The following is a 21458-nucleotide window of genomic DNA, read 5'->3' as shown; positions in this document are numbered from 1 at the left end:
AATCTTACTGACGTCACCACAGTGACAGGTCATGACCAAAAGGTTACCTGTTGATTTATTACAGATAACTTATCGCCGTCGCTGTAGTCACAACGATGCCCAGTGTCTTGATGCAATCATGTGTCAAACACAGACAATAGTTAGCAACCTTTTTGCCGCAACAAAAGCAGCACTATAGAACAGCATTTGAGCACATTATGGTGTACGTTCACTTTTATCACCGAGTTGAACGCACCCGCTATATCTAGATTTGTAACCTACTGAAGTTGTCAACTTGACATGTGCCAAAAGGACAGGATATTGAACATAAACATGAGCGGGTTTGTGTTTGTTTACTAGAAAAGGTTTGACTTTAGCTGGCAGCATCCAAATCTCGAATACGATAGTATAAACCAGTATTGGAGATAGAAGACTATAAATATGAAATCGTGAGGTTTTTCCGTATTAGGCCTACAGATTAGGTGTTCGACAATTCGATTTACGAATCTCGTGCCAACGTCAATACCACGCACAATAGAATATACTAAAAGTAAACTAGGGGGAGATACATTATATTTTTAGTAGGCCTACGTCAGGCGCATGTGCTACTGCGCGTACAAAGTCAGGTTTTCTGAGTTGACGTTGACAGCAAAAGGAAACCCATTAGCAGTAGGGAACGGCTGTGGTCACGAACTTGTAATATAAAGTCTACATAATAATTCTTGGAATTCAATTTAATCCTTCCGCTACAGTTTCATTAGTCGATGAAATTCTTTTATCCTGTATAGTTTCTTGATGTTGAGACATCACGTTCCATTGCTGAACTAATCAGCAATCAGCTTCATCGTACAAAAATAGGCCTATGCCAACAAAACGGCATGCGGCTTTTCGTCGAACTACACATTAATCCGACAGTCTTGTTTTTCGAATGTAACTTTCTCATTCGTACACATCTCAAATCCTAGCATCTGCTCTGCTGTTGGTTTTCTGGCGTTATAATGTTACGCCGTCTTGTTCTAGGCTTTCCAATAACTCCGTAAACAAGGTATTGCACAAATTTATTCCCTTACGCCTAAAAATTCTTCAGCAATTAAATTAGTAAAAAATAATGGCGAAAAATATAATATCAAAAACGTAAATCGTGTGGACGAGTATCCGCCGGAGTCACAGAACTAGCTGCGACACATTGAAAACAGCACCGTTGCTACCAGCATGTGCATTCAACCATACTAAAACAAAACGCCCGTATCCCACAGCAACCAGACAAGTACTCGCGCTGATAAGAGTTCGGTTGAAACTGTACCGTGTACAGGGCGACTGTAGTCGGTGTCTCTGAATCTTAATTAGGGATTGGCACTTCCATATGGTACTGCCCGGTAATGAGTTTAAAATGACAGCGCACCGTTAGTGAAACACTGCAAGAAGCCCAGACCTGTTGAAGTACCGGTAGCTTAACTGGGACATGCGGTATCTGTCCTAAATACCAATCGAAATAACAATATATTCTCAACGGATTGGGGTGGGGTTCAGAATGGTGGTATTCCTCGTTAAAACGTACCAGACACTACGAAGGCAAACTCGACCGGAAAAACAATAAATAGATGCATTTCCACGGCTCAGTACGCGGTAAGTTTCACGCGATGGAAACATACTACAGCAAGACAAAGGGTTCCTTTTACAAGAAGGTGAAGAATATGATATGTTAAATAACATTGATGGATTGTAAAGAAAGGTAACCGTAGCAATCTTCAAGACAAAACTTCTTGTGACGACAGTGGACAAATATTAAAGTATGAAAAAATTTGGAAATGACCGCGTCCGGATGGATGCAACTTTGTCGACTAGATCACGAATAACATATCGCTACACCAGACGTTAACATGTGTTCGCAACCTCAAATCGCACATTATACAGATACGGTACACGGTACACATATTGATAGCCACTTAATATAGGCAGTCGTGTCGTGTGTCAATTCTGTACAGGGCGTTCAAAATCGCGGGCAATCATTGAAAAAGTTTCGTATAAGACTGTGCAAAATGTTGACTCGGCGCGATTCACCTTTTTGTATGATATTAAGGAAACATAATTGATGAAGAAGCGCGCGATTGCGATTCCACGCACAGCACACGATATCTTTGAAGCATTGACTAGCATTTCGAAGGTTTCGAAAAATGAGCGTGAGTTCCAAACGCCTGAAACTTCACGCGCGTGCCACAGTTTCACATCGGTCCGGCAGTTCGCCCCTCCGCGGCAATGAACTCCGACATCCCACTCAGTATTGGAGCGCGCTTCACTCCTTGAAGCTGAACATTTTTTCAAATGCTATCTTACGCGCACGCTACAGCAACGCAGCTGACCTTGGCTACTGCTTGCACGGCCATACCCGCATCTCTCACGGACAGTGATATTTTATCGCCGAACGACATCAAACATCCGCCCGGAGCATATGATGGGAGGCCTTACCCGTTTGTGGCCTCCTTCTCGAGCGAAATGAGGAACCTGTGCCAATTTCGTCTCTCGAGACATGCTCGGATTTAGAAAACTCACTATCGATACTGTTAATAATATGAGTTCGTTTACCGGAATCCGGTTCATCGATTAAAAGAATGTCCGGCTCATTAGCGCCGATATCCGTATCGTCAGCGACGCGGTCTCTAATGTTCGCGAATGACGGCGACGCGACAGTCGCCAAAATCGCAGGGGTTTCGTCTTTTTGCCGCAGCGGAGTTTTTGGCATCGCTGCGTCGGCCATCTTTTTTCCGGATGGAGAGAAAGTCGGCCGAGGTCTCGCTTTCCGTTTTCTACCGCTTCTCGATCGTCTCGACCTACTTCCTTTGGAGCGTCGTCTGGATTTTGCTGACCTGTGCTTTCTCCTGGCATCACCGGCAGCTTCCACGTCGTACGAGCTCGGGGTTGGATTCGGTTTAGGCGAGGGCGGGTCGAGCTTGTTGATCAGGCTTTCGACTCGGATCATCCATTCTGTTTTGACTGTTTCCGGGGATTCTTTGTGCGGGGGCTGTTTGGCCCAGCTCGGCAGAGTGTCCATCATCTCATCAATCGAGTCGTTGATTGGATTCTCTGTTTGAAGGCGGTGCCGTCGCTTCCGGGTCAAAACAGTGCTTTTCCTTATCAACGTACGTTTGAGATTTTCAAATAACTCCTGCATGTGAGCAGGCACGGTCTTGATTTCGTCGTCCTCCGACTCGGGGCTGCGGATCAGAAAGTTACAGGCGTCTTGATTCTCCCTGGTCTTGCGGCCCCGTTTCGGCCTCTTGTTTCGCTTGAAGCCGATGTACCACTTCTCGTGTCGCTGATTCTCGAACGACGTCCAGAACGCAGCGGTTATGTTCTCGATGAAATAGCACGAGCCGTCCTTTGCGAGTTTTTTCTGAAAGAAAGAGCGATATTTCACAGTTCGGCATCTCAAACGGTCGGACATCATCGGGCAGGAATCTAATCGGCGGGATCTGCGATGGAAATGTTTCGGCGCGGACTTAATAGCGCAGACCCCGCGCGCGCGCATATTCAACAAAAACATACAATCTCGCATGATTCATCATTTCGATTCCGAAACGAGCGCATTCATATACCGTGACAGTCACAAATCAAAATCACGGTCAATCACGAACGCGTCGTGTCCCTTCAGCTGTTCTGGGGTAGTAGGGGCGCAGTTGCGAGTTACTCCCGGAAAATTTGAATATTTTACAGTGCACTCATCAGTCTAGTAGGCGTCTACTTGAGTTGACACGAAATTCTAAAGAGCTATAACGCCTTCGCTTTAGTGAGCAACAATTTATGAAATGTCATCTCGCGGAATTGAGGGACCTATCCAATTATATCTTTAACCGACGACCATTATACACATTACAATACTCACCCTCGCGAGAAGTTTTCCCCTTTTCGACATACATAGGTAGCGCCGGCTCTTTATTCCTCTTATCGTAACCACTCCAAACGTTATTGAAGTCTTCTCAAGCAGGGCTGGAAGAAACGACAAGAAAATTTTAATTCGTACATGATACAGTTAGTACATCGGTAATGTGTTACGTGGTCTAGCTTAGTGAGTGTAGGGGGCTTGTAATGGTAATAGTATCTCACACTTCTCAAAGGTTTGCGAACACAGTAAGCAATCCCTCATCAATCAATGTGGATCGGGTGAAGGCGCGTTTTGTACAATCGCCCATCTCGGGATCTACAATTTCCGACCACCGCGCGCGTTCTTTACATTTGCCTTTGAGGTTGAATATCGCAAGAGTAAGTGATCTCATATCCTGCCTTGTAGATTTTAGGTCAGGCGGTGAACCGCTTGAAAGTTATTTATTAGTTTACCAAATTATGTTTTTGAAGACTACATGGTGATCCTGCTGTTTCATTCGCGTTTTTGACAGCATTGCGTTGCTTTGTACTTGTATATAAGAAACAAACATTGTCGTCTCTTCATCGGCATGAGCCAAAAAACTTTGAGCTGTCTATATGCGTACCAATCGGTATCGTTAAGGCGGCGTTTCTAACAGTGAACCGTTTCGCCCGAATTGGACGTGCAGCGCGTTTTTCCGTCGGTTGTCGGGTAAATAAACAAATATCAATCGTGTCGCGAATGTGTCTTAGGGCAGTGTACAAAGCTGACTCAAGCTCTGATAGGAATTTACCGGAAAACACAGCGACAATACGATTTGCTCGTGGCGTAGTTGCTAAAAAGAATCTACATGGTAATTATATTTAGCAACTGCACCACGTTATTTCAATACGCCGTCTAAGTGATCTTGGTGCGCACGGGTCCATGTAAAAACGGATATTTTCTTGTAGTGCACACGGTTCGTACAGACTACTCAATGTCACTGTACGAAGTTTCGGGATTATGTTGTCCTGGCGACATGACGTTTCTCTATGTGCCGAGGAATTACGCGCCATGGCGACAGACACTTGTAATGGCTGAAGTGCACTTGAATTTCTCGTTTGGCGTTCTCTTAAAATCAAGTTCGCGTGATCCGGCCTAAGATATCAACGAAATTCCGAAAGTATTCCGCATACCGCTATTGCGATTGACATCATACAGACTGCCACATGAAACGGTGTAAACGTGTCAGTGGCCACCAGTCGATCGATCGCTTGGCACACTTCCACTTTAGGGGTGTCTTTCCCCGTCGGACAGTTATACAAGTACACGTGGCTTGTGAATTAAAATGTGGCTTGAACGATACGAATTTTACTGCATGCGATAGTCGAAACATGCGACATACCAGGTTACTTGTTGAAACTACCGTTAATAACAACCACATTCTTCATTTGTTCGTGTTTTGATAAAATAGCTGTTGCATAGTCTCAACTTGCGATTGTTGCTTGGTTAGTTATAAGAGTTCAACGAATCGCTGGTGAATATCCCTACCAAAGTAGGCACCACAATCAATCACTCTCTCAAACAATAAATCCCGGGTCGCGAATCTACAACTTACCGTATTCATCCCCGTCAGCACCCTTGGCCACGACCTTTTTAGTCGGCAATATCTGAATGTGCTTCTTGGTGATACGCGAATAAATCTGGCATATCCGCGGCTTCTGGTCCATGGAAAAAGTAGGATGGTGGCTGATGTATGATCCGACCAAGTCTAGCCTGTCGATTCGGCTGCCAGCAGTCGACGCGAACTGCGGGTAAGAAAGTGGCGATCAGGCATTATGGAAATCAGGAGGATGAAACAAGCCGTGTCGTAACCTAAATACTTGGCGCAGTAGAAGGCTGAGCTAGATATCTTGAATGATAATAATCCATTCATTACCGTAAGGGTCTTGTGCGAATATCACTTTGAGAGATTCATTGTAAAGCCCATTCGACATATTATATGCCCGTTCCACATTGACCCTCTTAGATAGTTGAAAGTCATTTCGTCAACAATCTATTCAGAATCTATTCAGAACCCCGCAACTGATAACTTCGCCGAAATGGATGATTTTTATCATCTGCGTATCTACCCGTTGCGGTCTTTTGATGTTTTGTATTCCATTTTATGGATGGGACTTACAGAATGTCCGCAAATCAAGTATCGATACCGCCAAGGAAGAACAAAGCTCAGCAGTGTGAGGAATGGCGTAGAGCTAATATTGGTCGTGGATTATAAGTATTTAGGGTAACCTTCCCTAAACATGTATAGTATAGTTATTAAAATGAACGCACCGATAATGTTTTGAATTAACAAAGGGAAATGTCACAAATATATATACGGTACGCCCATACAGAAGTAATCGTCCGGCAAAGTACAGGAGAAAGCTTCAAATGGCACCGCCTTGTAACCTCTCTGTGCATACCAATGCGAGCTCGCTTGCGCGTGGTTCTCAAAATGGCGACGCGAAGTCTGCCCTGTATCGAACTTGTTTAGCTTACGTTGAATAAATGAATATCTACCATTGAATTTCATGGTAATCACTGTATGGCGTCGGAATCGTTCCGATATTTAGCTGCAATTTATTGAAACCGTAATCGCGCTACAATGGCATCACGCGAGCACGCATTACGCGTCTATCTCCCTAATCCAGTTTTTGTGTTGCCATGTACTTTCGCAAGTATACTGACAACCCCGTCCAGTTAAACTTGTGAATGGTATGAATTCGCGGTCGCGCCACCGGGTAAATTAACGGTCTCGACAAATGAGGCGGTAACAAACAGTATATTGCCAGCTGTTCCGGATCATACATAATGAAACATCTGGGCTAAACCCTATAGGAATTAATCGGCAGCGTAGTAGTACCATCTCACGCCATATGCCTTGGTACTCCCCATGTTATATGCTACGTTATCGCATCGCGAAAGTTGCCATGCAAGGCACCTGTTTACGCTTCAATAATTTTCGAATTGCGGTCTCGAATTCAACTTTATCAACGACTATCGAAAATACTTAACCCGGAAACGGCCGATGTCCTATCTATAAAACGTTAAGGAGTGCGCAAATTCTTGAAAACTTCCCGTCTCCTCTTGAAATTCATAGATTGAATAACGATAGCAAATCTCGTTTAGTTTAATATGTTTATTCGAAACAACTGATTTGTTTAACGGGGGCGTATGTAAAATCTACAACAGAAAATCATGTTAAAGATACAATCGTTGTAGCCGCGCCTAAATTACGCTTCCCTGCGATATATCCTTCATGATTTCCACAGTTACGGCTCAACACACGGGTCTGCTTTGTATCAAAAATTTCAATCCGCATTCAGGGACACCAATCAGCAACTATAACGTAACGTTATTAGATTCCGTCGCCCACGACTATATGAAGTCACCGGAAACAGAAAGGTGGGTTTGGGCTGTCGTCGCTTTCTCTCTGGGCAGCATGACGTATGCCAGAACAGCTGGAAAGAAACTGTCGCTACGCTTTTCAGGTGCAATGGCTAGAAACGTGGAAGGATCAAAAAGTCGTTAATCCACACCTTTCGCTTTATCAAAGGCAGACGAGTTTCATAACGATATAAGGAGTGTTCTTTAGTCGGGTTCGAAGTCAAAGTTCACCTCCTAGGATCGTAAAAGTGCAGCATCGCACAGACAAAAACTATGGATGGTACATACTGCATTTAGGATCCGATTGACATTTGTAGGTCAACCAGAATACGTTTTCATTGAATCGTCCGATATTAGCGCTACCGGATGCACATTGCACAAGCATTAAGTAATAGAAATCGTGGCAGTGTGGGAAATAACGTGCTTGACCCCCATACTAAATTACTTCCGACTATACAATATAATCTAGCATATGCATTATCGGGCAGGAATACAACACGTTCAGTGGAAGTTAGTACATTACATTACAAAAGCTCAGGACTGTTACTGCGACTAAGTTCATCACGTAGCATTGTAAAGAGAATGAAATTGGCGATTCAGTTTTTACATTCCGTCTCGGCCCAGCACGATTTGCAGGATACCACTTGAGACGAACAAGTTGCAAAAGTGTTAGATTCGTCGCCGCGCTATTTCGGTTTTGAATGGTGAAAGGTTGAAGCTTTCGAAATAAATTCCATCGCCGCACCAGTAATTCAACTGGAGATTGGACAAAAGCGCGGGCGGTTGTATGTTCTTCAGACTGCTATTTTCAGAAATCAAATCTATCTTAGATACGAAATAAATTCGTTTGTCTGCAGTGCGAGGTAGTAAATATTTGGTTCGGTACGAAATTTGACACCATCCTTCCGTGTCACATACCCACTATGTTCGGCGATAGACAGTCTCAAGTGTAGCATTCAAATCATATTTTAATGAGATAAGCACGGAGCTGCAAATCGAGCGACGCGTCGTGTTGGTGATGTCAAAGTCTACGGCCCTTTTACCAGCTATATAGCGAGGACGCAATGATTTACAGCGTGCGAAATAATTCCGAACATTTGAGCGTGCTGGCTGCTTACATTCACCGAATGAAGACACAAAAATAAACCACTCGCGCGGTGCATCATAAGTCTGGTGCGCTTCGGGGCATTCGCTTGGCAGTTACTCTAAACTGGAGCCGCGCGGGAGATAGGATCTTTTACAATTGTCACTATTATTCCAATTGTGGAAAGAAGCTAATTTCACGGTAACTAGTTTCAGCGCTTATCTGCCGATACCTTTCAATTTACGGTATCAGATCGAGGACCTAGCGGGAAATGACAATGACAGATAAATACCTGGGACATGATTATGGTCGCGTAATGCATATTATGACGTTACGAAAATAAATCATTTTGTAATCGCCCGGGTTTTTCAAACGTAATCATGGGTATAACTGACAAGCTATTGCATCGAATGCGAGTGATTCGTGTTCAATTACACAGCGATACGCCGAAATTAATTCTACAGTATGTCCTGTCCACTGAGGACTGCGCTGAAAAACTTGTCCTTTCAAATTGGGGGCAGTGATAAAAATGTGACCGGTAACAATGATTACAAATTCTTATTGAAATTTACAAGTATTGCGTGATGGATACGAGATTTTTGCCCCATTCAGCATAATCCCACCGTCGACATACCAGAGCATCATCTTCTTCAAAGTGTACACAGAGTATTTAAGTCTATTATTCCGTAATTATCTCGGGTATTGCTTGATTTGAGTCACTATGCCATGTCAACCAGCGACTGCACACATCTGGGGTGCGCCAAGTCGTATTTTATCGGTGGGGTGTTGTGATATGTAATGAAAATTTCGTGTTCCTAATATATTTGTAAGCCATTCCAGTGTCACAGGCCCGTGTTGATTTTGGGTGATTTATTATCACGCAGTGAGTGGGAATGGAGCCCTTTGTTTTTTCAATAATGCCGGGCTCGATAGCCGGGACTTGACGCGTATCTCACAGCCGTCTAGTAAATTTTGTCAACTCACAGCCCGGCGATAGATCAAACATCTCAATGCAAACAATCAATTTGGCATTTAACGCTAATAAATCGTCTGTCTATCCATCGGTTAAATAAACAACAGTAAAGCCAGGATCATAATGGTCTTATATGGCTTAGGCAGGTTTACGTGGACCTTGTATCTTTGCAATCTAGGTTCAAACCGACTATGACATTTCCAAGAGTGCGGATTTATCTACAGTGACTTTCAACAATAATACACTTAGGCAAACCGTATCGTTTCGAAAAAGATCAAAATCCCGTATTTGGCCGATATAATTTGAGAATTTAACCCAGATTGCAGGATTGCAAACCAGTCAAAGACTATCCACACTGTCGTGCATTATCATATGAGCTATACCGTTACCACTAAAGATCTGAAATGGCGTAACTTTCGTAGTTTTATAGCTGTGTTTTGTGGAATTTCAATCGTACAGCCAGCAGTCCGACATTTAACCTTGTCGCACGATTAAATATTACTGAATCCACTTGATGTGCGTTTTATGGTTACATATACCGCCTGTACGGTCGCTCAATGGCAATTTCCCAACGAGTGATGGTATGTATTTCGCAGCTATCCAGTTAAAGGTCACAAAGTTGACGATTAGAGATGAAATTGCGCATCACATCAGACGCTAAACACCGTCTTTATACAGCGTATAATACACAGAATGGATCGGATTTTGCAGCGTGCGAAATAACGACAATTGCGGCAGCGCTGCGCGGATTACCAAACCGATGCTAGTTGCCGTTACACAAAGCATTGTGACGGTCATATGCGAAGTATGCGAGATAAGATCCGATCTATCGCGCGCCGGAATAAAAGATGTACTCAACGAATATTGTGTCGTGACAAAAGACAGTTGCTATCGGAAAAGACGTAATAATGAAGAAGACGTGTTAAAGGCGTATACTTAGCTAGAGCCCGACCGATTATCGGCTCGCCGATAATATCGAGTCGATATCACACTCGGAAAGAAATATCGGTATCGGCCATTGGAGCTAAAAAAATATCGGCCATTTTGGTGACGTCACAACAAGGTGGTAGGGAATCAGAGAAGATGTGAGGTCTCCACTGCATGTCGGTAAATTATAAAAATAAATGTCCAAGCTGCATAAGTGCATAGTGCATGCAGGCCAGTACGACTATGTGAGAAATATACTTTCACCGTTATGCCCCAGTGACTTCGGGGGAATCCCCCTGCAGTGATCAAATACCGAAGACAGAGAGCAGCTGGACGGATAGTTGTCTGCAGAAGATTTCCATCGATTAAAGAAATGAGAACTTCATTCATGCTGGACTGACCCTCGTGATGATGGAGAAAAGCGTCGCGTCGAAACAATTTTCTGTAGATAGTGCTGGTGGTGTCTGTGTAAGAAGCTCACAAGCCAAGGCAACAAAGCTATAAATACCAGATATATATGAAGTCATCTGACTGAGACCTGAGCGGCCACCATGATGGGGAATATGCGAGACTAGATTGCAAGGAAATCAAGCAAAAGCCGAGCATAGCCAACAATGCATACGTAAATCTTTGATTCCATGATGACATGGGCCAATGCTGGTAAAAGAGCGTCAAATATTGATCAATTGATTGCTGAAATGCTGATCATGGTCAAGGCCCAAGGGGATGGGTGGAGCAGTAGCAGACGTGAACAATGTGAGTTGTTTTGCACATTCTCTTCAGCTATTTGTTAATGATGTGCTGAAGGATCCAGGTGCACTGCCAGAAGAATATCAATATGTGGTAGAACCATTGAAGAAAAGATCCCCTGCAGCGGAGTGGTGGAACCGAAATAAGGAAAGATTCCCAACTCTTGCTCTGCCACTAACTATAGTACCAAGTGAAAGACTACTCACTGTGTTTAGTACTGTATACATCATTTTTGAAGACCTCAGAAGTTCACTCCTTGGAGAAAGGGGCGAGAAATTATGCTTTGTGAACTGTAATCTGCAACTGCTAGACTGGTGCTATTGTTATATTTATTATAGATCATTCATTTCATGTTCAAGCATGGCAATGGCTGTAAATCTGTTCAAAGAAATATTCTTGAGGTGTTAAATATGCGACTTGAGCTTGATTCCATATCTGTTGAATATCGGCTGAATATATCGGCGTTATCGGTGAAGGTACTGGATATCGGTTTTATCGGTATCGGCTCAAAAATCCAATATCGGTCGGGCTCTACTTATAGCCACCTGAAACGCGGTTTAGCCTCTGTAATGAGTCACGGGCAATATGACACTGGGTCACGACAACTATCGCAAACCCGCGGACACACTCAGTGTAGATTTTACGTTAAGCAATTCCAATTCTTCTAACCAGACAGGATGTGATATATTTTGATCCTTGATGTTTTGCGGCATATACACCAACCCACATACACAGTACACACGATCTGTGCGTAAACTGCGTATACTATACATATACCATGAGTGCGTTTGTTGTATATGTACCATATGTACTAGTGCGCGATGTGCATATGCCGATGGGCAAGGAAGTACTCTATTTGAACTTCTGTGTCGGAATAAACATATTTTCAATATCTTGTGAAGACATCGCGGGAGTAACGCGGTGAAAATAACGTAAATTGACCAATGTCACAAACAAGTATACAACCAGTGGCGTAGCAGCCACTTGGCGGTTCTGGCTCTGCGCCAGGGGCGGCAGGCTCCAAGGGGGCGGCAAAATGAGGCTGCACACTGCACAATGTGCACAGCCTGCTAAAAGCAGCGTAATTGGTAGTCCTATAGCTGGCGTCCCGTGAGCTAACATTTAATCAAACTGGTCTCAATCGAAAGCTAGTGTCGCGCTGATTCCGAAAACACGAATTAATATGTTAACATGGCAATGGAACCACTCCAAAATAGCCGTCAAGGCCGATTGTTCCTAACAATCGGAGCGCCGCAACATACTGACCAATTGACCATGATAATGGAAATTATTTCGAGCGATTATTAGGAACAATGCCGATTTTCAGACCAAGCAGCATTTAATTTGTATTTCCGGAATCAGGGCAACAATAGCTGTCGATTAAGATCAGTATTGTTAAATTTGGGCGCTCGGAGGGCCTGGTCAACTATAGGATGACCATGACCAATTATGCTGCTTTTAGCTGGATCAGCAGTATGCTTGTGTGAGTGAGTGAGTGTGACAGCTAAACTTGAAGCTGAAACTTGGTTTAACGGCATACACCACTTAAATGATATGTTTGGATTTTTTAATCCCCACGCGCTGCTGCAAAGCGAAAGTCAGAATTTTTTCACCAGCGCTTGTAAAAGCTCTTATGATGACGAGGTGGACTTTTTGGAGTTAGCTGTGGAAATTGACAGATTTAAGAGGCTGGTGCGAAGCAGTGAAACTACGTTTGATCGTAGTGCAACATCGTTTGATGTTTTACAGTGGTTATTTAATGCAAAGCTACTTGATTCGATCCAATATTTATGCTCGTGTCTGAAACTTTATCTGACCATTGGTGTTTCAATTGCGAGCTGTGAGAGGAGCTTCTCAAAGCTCAAAGTGATTAAGACTTATTTCCGTTCTACCACGAATGATGATCGGCCATCAGCTCCATACATTCTGTCTATAGAAAAAGACTATACGTTCAAAAGCTTTAATTTGAGGATATTTATGTGATTTTGCTTCAGTGAAAGCCCGAAAAGTTAAGTTTTGAGGCGGCTATTGATTTTCTATTAGCACAATACATTCGTTCGCAATTTCTCGTCTGTATTATTTTTGGCCCTATTAACGTTGAGACGTGGGGCTGAGACACGGCTTCTAATTCAACGGCGAGGACTATAACCCGCCATAACTACTACTGATACATTGGCGTGAAGTGCAACGGTGCCTATGTAGACCGGACCTTCAATTAGTCGAACGCGCGACAAAGTGCTTCCCCCCATTATTGTTTTAGGCGGGCACCGGTATCTCTGTAGACTGTGGCGTTGCCTTTTGAAAATTTTGGCCCTATCGTATTTCAAGTCTGACAAATTATGTGTATAAAATTGCGAATTAGGGAACATCAAAGGCGCGAGCGGCTGTTTGGAAGTACAACAAAACAAACCAAGCGCGTGTTGCATTTCTCGTAAAAGGGCATAATCGAAATTTATTCACCAGTACATTTACAGTCGCGTTACGACCGCCGACTTCAGATACGGAATCTTTTACGATCGTGAGTACGCTTTGTAGGAATTTATTACGTTGGTTTGCATGCGCGCGACCGCGACAATTTCCTTGTAATGCGATTTGTAAAAACAAACAACCGTTTTACAATTGCTTTCATAGCGCAACAGAGAGTTAGGTGTTGCTACGAATTGTTTTACCTCGAAAAGCTACGCGCGCACGTCCATTGCTACAAAATGCACTGAAACGTCGAAATTTATTCCTTGAAAATAAGGTCCTGTCAATGTTTCGTTACAATTTAACCGCTTTGTGAAGTTTTGTTAGCAACAAGTTATCAAAGTTGATATCTGCGAAGCCAACACTCCATGTCAGCCCCCAATAAACATGTAACTAACCCGTTGAAATTCAATGAAAATAAGCTTATACAGAGGTTTTGGAATGGCTTTACAATGAAAGCATTGAAGTGAGCAGTAACGAAACTGAATCTGTGTTTACCGACAACTTTATCCTTTGCATATTGAAAGGATTAATATGAGACAGTTACTTTATTGACCAACACTCGAACAATATCATATGCGTGAGTAATGGGCTTTTGGCGAGAGGATTAAAAAGCCGTGATCAAATCTGCCGAAAGCGTATCGAGACAGAAGACTACAAACTCGGTGGTATTAGACTTGTAAACAGTAAACATCCTCCGCTACTGATCTCGGCATTGATAAGTCATATCTTTCATAGAATTCTTACAGCAGATCCATATACTACGCCGCGCCTAAGGGCTCAAACATAGCCCGACGCGCTGACATGATCAACCACGCTAGCATGGGTATTCAGGTGAACTAAGGTTGTCTAGCAAAGGCGCGCGTCTAACCACTTGCTCCCAACGAGGCGCGATCCGGGCTGTCAATACCACGCGGGCGATAACAGCAAATACAAGGCCTCTTATCGATAACATGGTTACGATTGTTACGAAACAATTTAAGGTATACGTACCATGACAAAAAGTAGCGGTATCATGCTCCCAAAACGATATCTAAAAAAGAACAGTAATTAATCAATTTGCCAACTTAGATTGACGCTACGCATATTTGGCGAAATATTTTCTAGCATAGCTAACCAGAACGCAAATATTTGTGTGGGATGGTTGCGAAAGGGCTTTCCCATCGAATTGTATGTTGTGTGACGTCGGGCAAGCTCTGTATTCATACCAGCTGGAATAATACGAAGACATGTACCAATACCATCAACCCAATATAGTTAGCCTTTGGATTTATTGAGAATTAGATATAGCAGCCCTTAGTTTGCAACACGAAGGTGTTTCGGCGTAATAGAAAGCGGCCTTTGACCGCAATGCTACAAACAGTCATGACGATCACGCCCGAATATATCGGCGTGTTTGCAGATTGATAATAATCGCTCGAGTCAAGTTTCGAAATGATACTAATATGCTGTGACAGAGACCGCCAGCGCCGTGTACAATATACAATGAACAGTGAACACACATGTATGCTTTTTGCGCATCTGCAAACACATCGGCGTTACCTCTGCGGATTCATTACAAAACTACACAGCGCATTTCGTACGCTGGTAATTGAATTGGCGCGATTGACATGTATAAAATCAATGGCTTCCAGTATTGTTTAATTTATGGAATACATCCGTATGCTAGTTGTCGACCACCTCGCGAACAAGTTTGACATACAGTCCATATACAGTACTTCATTCTTTAGTTTTACATCTATGTTGCGCTGTTATTATGTCAACTTGAGGGGCCTTGATTCGGTTTGATAATTCTAATCATGTGCAACATATGGTCTGTGTTTAGTTGTTCTTTTCATTGCATTGTTCGACATCTGCGGTCATTTGCGTCAGCTCCATAACTTTGTTATTAAAATTATTTCTAGGGAATTGTAGTGTTCAATTTTAGATTGGCCCATATGCATTCCTACGAACGGTAGGCTATGTAGTCTAACAACGATATTCGTTGCTAGGAGGCAAATTTCAATAAAGGCAATGTGTGAACTTGTTCTATTGAGCCGCGAATCCCGTGTGTTCCCAATAATGTCGCGATGTCTGTAAACACAGCGTTAATATAATACATGTTTCCGATCAGGATTTTTCGAGTCCACTTTACGAGCTTAAAAATAGAACTTCCAGCGCCGTATAACCAGACAAAGCAAGATTAGAGGTCTTTATATAGTTTAAAAGCCACCATTTGATAACACTCAAAAAACTATAAACGGATTATATATACCGTACTCAAGTTCGATCGCGATGTATTAGCGGCCGGGTTAGCGGCCAATTTATACGTCGGGCGCGACGCGAGGAAACTCGTTCACAGGCAAGCCCTTTTCGATGCTATTCGCGACGCCGTGAGGGCCCTCCACGGCACTAGAGATAATTATGCTCGTGATGGGCCGTACGAGCGTCAATGCGTATTGAGTAATCGTGGGACACTTCAGCCAACCGCACGGGTAAACATTGATAGAAACAGTTTACACTAACATGTGTCCAAGATGACGGTTACGTTTCGCAATTCTCACGTACTGTATTCAAATGGTGTTGTGTTGTGTTGTACTTTACCCTAAATGTATTGACAGGTATATTTGTGCTGCAGCTTTTTGGAGATACAGAACTTCAATATACATTTGAATAATATATTATAATTCAAATAAACCCGATTATTTTCGACTGACACTTGTCTGTAACTAGTAGGGAATTGGGGATATATTTGTAACGTAGCATAAGGCGGTTGTACATTATTCCTGATTATTACTAATTTACCCCTTACCTAGAAAGTAAGAACTTCTACTACAGAAACGCGTCAGCTAAATAGCGGGCAATGTGAAGAAGAAAAGGTCTCACAAGTACTCAAGTACACCCGTCTTAAAGGCCTCCTTGATGCGGTTTGCTTACCAATTTGCGAAGTCGACGGACTCATTATAAGATCTCCCAATTCGTACAGTAGCCCAGCGATTTCGCGATCAGCTGTTTTCGCTTTTGAAACAAGAGCAGTACCGCGAGAGCTGCGTTCGGTAACTGCACCGACGGGGTTACTTGGAACAGATCCGCGCGAGATTATAAACCCTTCGTATTTACAGAGCATGTTCGCACATGACGGGGTTGAGTTTGACTCAGCCGCGCGTGGCTTAATCTTGCGTCAAACGGCCCAATTACCCTTTTAATTACGAATTGATTTGACAGATAATATAATCCAGCAAGAAGATCGAAGCGAGCGACATTTGCAACAAACGCTACGAAACTCGAGAGCGATCACAATGAGCGTGTCAAGATCAAGCGCGATTCCGGTCCCGAAATTCGAGACATTTGACACCGGCTTGCGACAATGAACGTGTAAAATATACGACTTTTAAGCTGCAGATGGCCCGATAGTAAATGCTACTTGGTCAATTTGTGCTGTGGCGATGTGTGATTCATTCTGTAGGAAAAGTCTTATAATCGATTCCAGAGTATTGAGGACGTAGCACATACACGTAATCTTCGCCACAGCAACCTGTCAATTTCACACTAATACCGGAAGCAGCCATCTTTTAATACCGTAACGAACTGTTTCTGATGATTTTATCGGCGTTAGATTACATCGGCTCCAGCGGGTCGCACTCAGAACGGCGCAGCGGGTTTTTAACGCCATGACAACGCAGCAGAAAAGCGATTGAAATGTAATAAGGAAACGCTAATTAACAAGAAAGAAGTTCCCATAGCGAGAATGTAACCATTTGCGATCCGCAATTGGGGCCGAGTCATGAGACTAGGAATGCGACTCTACCAGAACGAACAGGACTGTATCGTATGTCGCATGACTACGTATTGCTAGGACAGGCTCGCGCCGCGACATGTAATCACCGTTACGGCCCGGCAAAGTTAACAGGGGCCGATTTTTGACTGAAGGACTATCGGTTGTCGGATTTCACGCGGGCCACTCGCATGTGTATAAACAATGGTTTTGGAATCCAGAAACGAACCAAGAAACTATCTAAGGACACGTAATATGAATGTACGACTCGGCGGTTAGATACAGCGATCAATTACGGTCCGGTGTCGGTGCGTATTGATTTCCCACGAGCGAGTAATCCGCGCGGCTAGACTCGCAAGAAACGATCTCAATATCTGCTGCAGTACCGCCAGACTCATCGCTCACTTTCAGAATGACGCACACCAGATTAATATGATGGCGAATAATTATGTAACACTAATTAGGTCCAATTCACGAACGCAGTGCGGTACATTGCAATGGCTTACTGTCAGCCGTCTGTGACTTATACACGGTGATACCGAGTATCTACAGTCCCACGGGCTAAGTTGAACAGTTGAACTTCACATTGACACAAGGGAGACCAATAGTGATTATGATCATGTAAAACAAAATAACGTAAATAATATGTACCTGAAGTTCTTGTTCGTGTTCATGATCAAATTCATCGATTGCAAAGTATTGTAGTTAATAGAATCTGGCCCTGTCGCAGTCGTAAGTTCACGATGACTTTTGCTACCCTTTCTTCACATCGATCGTAGATATATCTCTCTCGGTAAATATTCGGTGTTCTCCGCCCAGCTAGGTAGCTTTCGTGGGCGCGGTGATGCAGTTACAGTCCCGATGGCTTTATAAATCCTCAATCAAGATGTCCGACGTGCTGCGTATCCATTCGATTGCACGAACTCGTAATATTTTAGTATCTATAATAATATCACAGACCTTCGCTTTTATACTTCGCTTACAAAGAATTTTTCCGTCTATCGGCAAAAGTACGTGATAGTTCCCGGGCCAAACGCCACGGAGATTCCCAGTGGTTCGAACAGCTTTAGTCGCCGAGAGTATTCAATACACAAAACATAGATCCTCACTACCATCGATCTCTCGCGGTCAATAGATCGCTATCAAGTGTATAAATATTTTACAGATTCAATTATAGCGTCAACAGCTAACCCCATAATATACCCTATCGTCTGCCGTTTGTATACTTCTCACATAGTTCAGCGTGGCGGACAACTAACAATAAACAAGATAAGTAAACGCGTTAAGAATTTTAATGATCTGCTGTTTCACGTTTCAACACTATGACGAATTCAAAAGCACGGATGCATCTAGCAGAGATTACTGACTGTGGTTGCACTTGCGCGACTGCTCCACCTTTACACGAGGAATCGTCGGAATTGACCAAGCAAGTGCTCTGCCAACACTGCGATTGTGATATTGTACGTTTTCCATGACTGGTACGCGGATTTTGAATTTGACATTCAAACAGGAGCTTGGAAAAAACACGGTACTGTATTTCTCTCGAAAGCGAACGCAAGTTCATTATATTGCCACAATTATTGCTAATATATCTTATCATCCCCGAGTATATACTTTCGGGTGGTATTGTGAGCGATGCTCTCCTCAGACTGAGCGATAAAGTTCCCTCTGCCCCCTTTAGTGACAATTAAAGATAATCGATGCGAAAAAAGGCACTCGGCAGTTGACAAAATACAATCAAACATTGTATTACAAGATCGGAATAAGGCCTTCGAGATTCGTGGAGTATCCGTGTCATATCAAGTCGTCTGGCGGGGAAAAAGGGAAAAAATTGTTGCGCTGCCCCGCGAGAGGGTATCGAAACTTCTATAGGCTCCGGAGTTCTCTCGTTTAGACTGCGCCTCGCGAGGCACATTCTAGGCTAGGTGTTGATACGTAGCTTGTTTTGTGTGTATTTCATAATATTATTGATGGTCCGGGCGACATGTTCGCTTTAGTTACGCGAACAGAGGGACATCGTTTAGAAGCAAACCTTCACTACTAAGCATAACACTCAGAAATACACTGGGAAACTTCAAAACGCAGTAATGTAGTCTACGTATGATCCATGTTTTTGGCCGTATCTATCCCTAAATGTAGGATCGCAATAGTGCTATAAAACGGTGGGTATATGTGAAAAAATATTTCGCGAGTATATACACAGAGGCCATGTCGCTTATCGGTTGCGACAATTCAAATTTAAATATTTTGGCTCTGGGTGACACATGCTTTCCGCGAGAGCTAGATCCTTAAAATGATCATAATTTTTTGTTGGAACTCGCCATGTGCGACATGGGGTACACTCTGGATGGGTGGCATGAGAAGTTGGTTGCAATATTCCAATGCAATCGTCTTGAACATGGTAACGGTTAGAGATTGTAGGCTCTAGTGCCAAACCTGAATTTCGAATCCGTAATGTCGTTCCATCGCTATTTACCGCTGATGGTCGATGCAACGTTTATGAATTTGAGAAACCCACTTTCGTTCCATTCGTGTAAGAATGCCGCAATTAGCAATGTTCGCCACTCATGTACTGCGTTATTTTAGGAGAGTGTATTCATTCGCGCGATGAGAGTTGATCATAGCGGTGTATTATCATATTTAAGCTGTTTTCACGTTGAAGATGAGCGGTTATATCCGTCGTAATATGTTTGCTCTGATGACGAGGATCGTCAGAACATAAGTCGCTCACTTGTCAATTGCGAAATAGTCCGCGATAAGATGAGAGCCGCTCGTGAGTAGTGCTAATTGCTCTGTTAAAATATATCTGAAGCTCGATGAATTTCCGCTGAGACAATGCGGCGATTCACGAGCCGATTGTTAGTAACGCCGATAAAACAATAAAAGATAGGAAGCGACCCTGTCCCTTCGTATGGCGGAGGTGGATTTTAGAGATAACCTGCTGGAATGGGTTTCGATTTTTAGATCAAAAGAATCACCAACGGGGGTCTCCGAAATGACGGTACCTTTTATTTACCCAGCAATATGGAGCTGATTTCTTCGAACTTGTCAAGTGCAGATGAATCCCGTCTCCGTATCGCCATCCAGTGACCGTAACAGATCATCTATTACCATACAAATTGGCCTACTCACTACTGCATGAGAAAAACACTCTATCTTTAACGAGCGATACATGGGGTTTGCTTGTGTTTCAAGAATTTATAATGCTTTTCTTGATGACTAACCACTAACCTGTAGGTCTTTAAGTGCAATCAGCCCTCAAGATTTTCGGACCTCGATCTGACATATCAACCTCGCTGATCGACACAGGCGACATTCATTTTGATCGTAGTAGTGTTATGTTATCCCTTAATTCAATGCTTTTCAACCTTTTCGTGCTCCGTTCGCACTTTTTTGTAAAATAAATTTCATTCGCACAAACTAATCGAAAATTGTTATACAACAAGTAGATGAAGATAGGCCTACTTAACAAAATTTTGTTCAGATGTGCAACAAATTGGCTACAATGTAACTTAAGCTATCAAGTGTCTCAATAAAAAGGCAACTTTTGTCGCTCGTTTTGATTCCAATTATTTCACTAAAACCCTTCTCGGCCAAACCATGTTGTTGGGAATTTGTACAAATACGTCTACTAGTGCTTGGATGGCCAGGTCTTAAAATCTGTTTTGCTATCCTATCCAAAATACAGCGTATTTTTCGTGAGTGAAAAATGCTTGCAGGCAAAAATCGTATTTGAGAGCTGACACGAAGGTTCCGCGAGGCTCCAGTTTGTCGGAAGGATGAAAAACCCACATGATTGTGTTGATGCTTTTGCTTTATTTCTTTGGAACATAAGGTGCAAATGTGCAAAACGATCAAGGAGAGTAGGCCCATTTGAGCTCGCTACCTGATGATACGTTGCTCCAACTTCTGTCTCGCAAGTTTATGAGAAGAGCAAATAAACTCACGATACTGTGTGTTCAACTCTTTAGCCGAATCTAACTTGAGAATTCATGACAGTTTAATAACGGTAAAGCAGCTTTTAGACTACCACCAAAATCTGAGTTTTTGTGACTTCTCGCGACCCGGGCCTCACCCATGAAAAGGAATTTATTTTGAATATTACAGTTGTATGCTACGATTTTACGGGCATGTATGGCATACAGAACGCGCACACCACAATTCTACCCAACACAGCTCTACAAAACATGTCTGACGCACGCGATTTCAAATTAGGGCGAATTAAATTCATCTGCGTATCGCAGTTGTTGTACTACAG

At 43.0% G+C, this 21458-nt stretch overlaps 1 protein-coding gene across 1 annotated transcript; it reads right to left on the bottom strand.

The window, feature by feature from the left end:
* Positions 1–1020: 1020 nt before the first annotated feature.
* LOC145440568 (uncharacterized) lies at positions 1021–19079 on the bottom strand. Its single transcript, XM_080318209.1, has 5 exons — positions 17852–19079; positions 14440–14479; positions 5436–5625; positions 3860–3963; positions 1021–3370 (listed from the first exon to the last, which is right to left on the bottom strand). Exons 1-5 carry the CDS (start codon positions 17884–17886, stop codon positions 2408–2410), a joined length of 1332 nt encoding a protein of 443 aa, XP_080174335.1. The 5' UTR covers positions 17887–19079; the 3' UTR covers positions 1021–2407.
* Positions 19080–21458: the final 2379 nt, after the last annotated feature.

The sequence above is a fragment of the Botryllus schlosseri genome, chromosome 6, assembly GCF_051294905.1.
Source record: "Botryllus schlosseri isolate E-star chromosome 6, Bs_hap1, whole genome shotgun sequence".
NCBI classification, from domain to species: Eukaryota; Metazoa; Chordata; class Ascidiacea; order Stolidobranchia; family Styelidae; genus Botryllus; species Botryllus schlosseri.
The sequence above is the reverse complement of the archived record's forward strand: the minus strand, read 5'-3'. Positions and strand labels throughout refer to the sequence as shown.

Bases quoted from the DNA above. Each gene is read 5' to 3' on its own strand.
- LOC145440568 (XM_080318209.1), bottom strand. From the start codon at position 17,886: ATGAATTTGATCATGAACACGAACAAGAACTTCAG. The intron at 3,964-5,435 runs GTAAGTTGTAGA...CGTTTCTTCCAG, and splicing joins TGCTGACGGGGATGAATACG to CCCTGCTTGAGAAGACTTCA. The intron at 3,371-3,859 runs GTGAGTATTGTA...TCTTTCTTTCAG, and splicing joins GGGGAAAACTTCTCGCGAGG to AAAAAACTCGCAAAGGACGG.